This window comes from Fonticula alba (genome assembly GCF_000388065.1).
Source record: "Fonticula alba strain ATCC 38817 unplaced genomic scaffold supercont2.3, whole genome shotgun sequence".
In the NCBI taxonomy this organism is placed as follows: domain Eukaryota; order Rotosphaerida; family Fonticulaceae; genus Fonticula; species Fonticula alba.
This window is the reverse complement of record NW_009242973.1, coordinates 257,784-258,854: the sequence shown is the minus strand read 5'-3', so window position 1 is coordinate 258,854 and position 1,071 is coordinate 257,784. Positions and strand designations below refer to the sequence as shown.

General features: G+C 71.8%; 1 protein-coding gene across 1 annotated transcript in view; it reads right to left on the bottom strand.

Annotated features, from left to right (window-relative positions):
* Nucleotides 1–33: 33 nt before the first annotated feature.
* H696_01871 (hypothetical protein) overlaps nt 34–1,071 on the bottom strand; it is a gene marked incomplete at both ends in the record, with an annotated part of 4,883 nt that continues 3,845 nt past the window's right edge. The window contains 2 exons of the mRNA XM_009495772.1: nt 34–49; nt 102–1,071. Coding sequence (XP_009494047.1) covers nt 34–49; nt 102–1,071 — 986 coding nt within the window. The remainder of the gene's footprint in view (nt 50–101) is intronic.

Sequence of the window (1,071 nt, the reverse complement as noted above, 5' to 3'; positions counted from 1 at the left end):
CCGCGTGCTTGGCCGCCAGGGCATCGCGCTCGGTCACCAAGCCGGCCAGCTGCTCGGCGGCAAGCGTATGCTTGGTGGTCAGCTGGTCGATTTGCTCGGACAAAGTGTCGCGCTCAGCGCTCAGGATGTCACGCTCGGCACTCAGGGCGTCGCGCTCAGTGGCCAGCGCGTCGCGCTCGACGGTCAGAGCGTGCAGCTGGTCGGCCAGCTGCTGGGCGGAGGCGTCGCTCTGCTCCAGCAGGGCCGCATGCTTGGCCGCCAGGGCATCGCGCTCGGCAGTCACGGCATCATGCTTGGCGGTCAACTCGTCAAGGCGCCCGGTCAGAGAGCCGACCTCGGTCGTGAGGGCATCGCGCTGGGCGTCCAGCTCAGCGCGTGCGGCGGCCAACTCGTCACGCTCGGTGGTCCGGGCACGGAGCTCCGCGGCCAGGCTCTCGGAAGAAGCCCCAGCCTCGGCCGCCAAGGCCGCGTGTTTGGCCGACAGGGCCGCATGCTCGGCATGCATGGCATCGCGCGCGGCCTGCAGTTCGCTCACCTGCTCGTCCAGGGAGGTGGCCCTGGCCCGGAGGGCATCCCGCTCGGTGACAAGCTCATCACGCTCGGCGGTCAGGGCCTCCAGCTGCCCGGCCAGCTGCCGGGCGGAGGCGTCGGTTTGCTCCAGCAAGGCCGCGTGCTTGGCTTCGAGCGTCGCATGCCCGGCCTTCAGGGCGTCCAGCTGCCCGACAACATCCGCGTGCTGTGCCGCCAGGGCCTTCTGCTCGGCGCGCACGGCCTCGTGCTCGGCGGTCAGGCCATCCGCGCGCCCGGTCAGCGAGGCGACCTCGGCCAGTAGGGCGTCGCGCTCGGCCAGCAGGGAGGTGTGCTTGGCGGCCAGGGTCTCCTGCTCGGCGGCCAGGGCATCGCGCTCGGCGGTCAGCGCGTGGAGCTGGTCGGCCAGTTGTTGGGCAGAGGCGCCGCTCTGTTCCAGCAGGACCGTGTGCTCGGCCGTGAGGGCCGCATGCTCGGCGGTCAGCTCGTCCGCACGCCCGGTCAGCGAGGCGACCTCGGCCAGCAGAGCGTCACGCTCGACCA